This window comes from Penaeus monodon, chromosome 28 (assembly GCF_015228065.2).
Source record: "Penaeus monodon isolate SGIC_2016 chromosome 28, NSTDA_Pmon_1, whole genome shotgun sequence".
Classification (NCBI taxonomy): domain Eukaryota; kingdom Metazoa; phylum Arthropoda; class Malacostraca; order Decapoda; family Penaeidae; genus Penaeus; species Penaeus monodon.
The window spans coordinates 17,578,757-17,580,015 of record NC_051413.1 but is presented as its reverse complement, the minus strand read 5'-3'; the positions used below and the strand labels follow the sequence as shown (position 1 = coordinate 17,580,015).

General features: G+C 48.5%; 1 protein-coding gene across 1 annotated transcript in view; it reads left to right on the top strand.

Annotated features, from left to right (window-relative positions):
* LOC119591390 overlaps positions 1-1,253 on the top strand; it is a 10,999-nt gene extending 9,746 nt beyond the window's left edge. The window contains exon 2 of the mRNA XM_037940130.1: positions 50-1,253. Within this exon, the coding sequence (XP_037796058.1) occupies positions 50-1,066 (1,017 nt within the window). The 3' untranslated portion in view covers positions 1,067-1,253. The remainder of the gene's footprint in view (positions 1-49) is intronic.
* The last annotated feature ends 6 nt before the right edge of the window (positions 1,254-1,259 follow it).

Sequence of the window (1,259 nt, the reverse complement as noted above, 5' to 3'; positions counted from 1 at the left end):
TCGTATAATATTTTGTAACAGATTTACAATTTTTTTGTGTGTGTTTCAGATGGCTTCAGTTAGCGATGGTGATGAGTCCCCCCGAGAGAAGGTGGGAGGCAGGCCCACATCCCCCTGTCCCCCTCCCGTTGCAGCCACAGGGCTCGTGCCAGTCAGTGATCTTAGTCAGGCACTGCTGGATGTCACCTTTGAGGGAAATGAAGAAAAGTGCATTGTTGCTTCCATTAAGAACAAAAGTGGTGATAAGAGTAAGCTGAAAAGTCTGCCAGCTGAGAGCAAGGATAGTACTACAGTTTGTGAAGGATGCTCACGGCGGCGCAGTGACCCCAGGCTACCCGCTGACAGCCTCCGCTCGTCTGCCATCAGGAAGGAGCCGCCCTTCCTGGAGTATTCCCTTGCCAACCTCCACCTCTCCCCGGGAAAAAAGAAACCACTGCTGCGGAAAAGCAAACTGGCTGTTCTTGGTGCTAAGTACTGCCTGGAGGTGCGCAGTGGCTGTGCCTCTGGTGTGATATCAGACTCTGTGAGTCCATCCAAAGATATAGCTAAGAAACTCTCAGACAAGAAGGATACAGTTTTAGGTGTTAGCAGCAAGATTTCAAAGATGTCTAGTAATATTTATGTGGTGAACCTAGGGAAATCCTCCCCAGCAACTTTCCAAGTTCCTAAGTCAGGTGTATTTGAATCATTAAATAAAAAGACTCCGTCTGAAGATTTTGCAAGCGTGTCTCAGAGCAACAAGTGCACTGTCACCGACCCTCGGGGGAGTACGCCCAAGAAGCTGGAGTTCTCCCCTCATGGCTGCAGGCATCGAGGGCAACCCAAGTCACGACGGGCTCTGTACAAGCGCAGGTGCCGCAGGAGACTGACGGAGGGGGAATTGCCTGACCTCAAGAGCCTATCACTGACGGAAGTGTCGGACGCTGGTGCCATCCGCTCATGCTCACAGCAGGCACGTAGCCCCGACTATGAGGATGTGACCATGGATGAGCTGGCAGCCTACCTAGACAACTTCCTTTACCTCCCAAAGAAGATGTCACACATGGCAGAAATGATGTACACATGAAACCTGATGAACGTCTAGGGTCTAATACAGAGATTTAGCCACATTTCACCTCCATTCTCATCTGAAGTCATATCCATGTTCTCTCTTCACATCCATTTTTTGGGCAAAGAGATGTTTTTCTACCTTTCTTTTCCTCATTATTATCATTTTTTTTCTCACCCAGTACTGTTTTTTATTGGTAATATAAATGTTC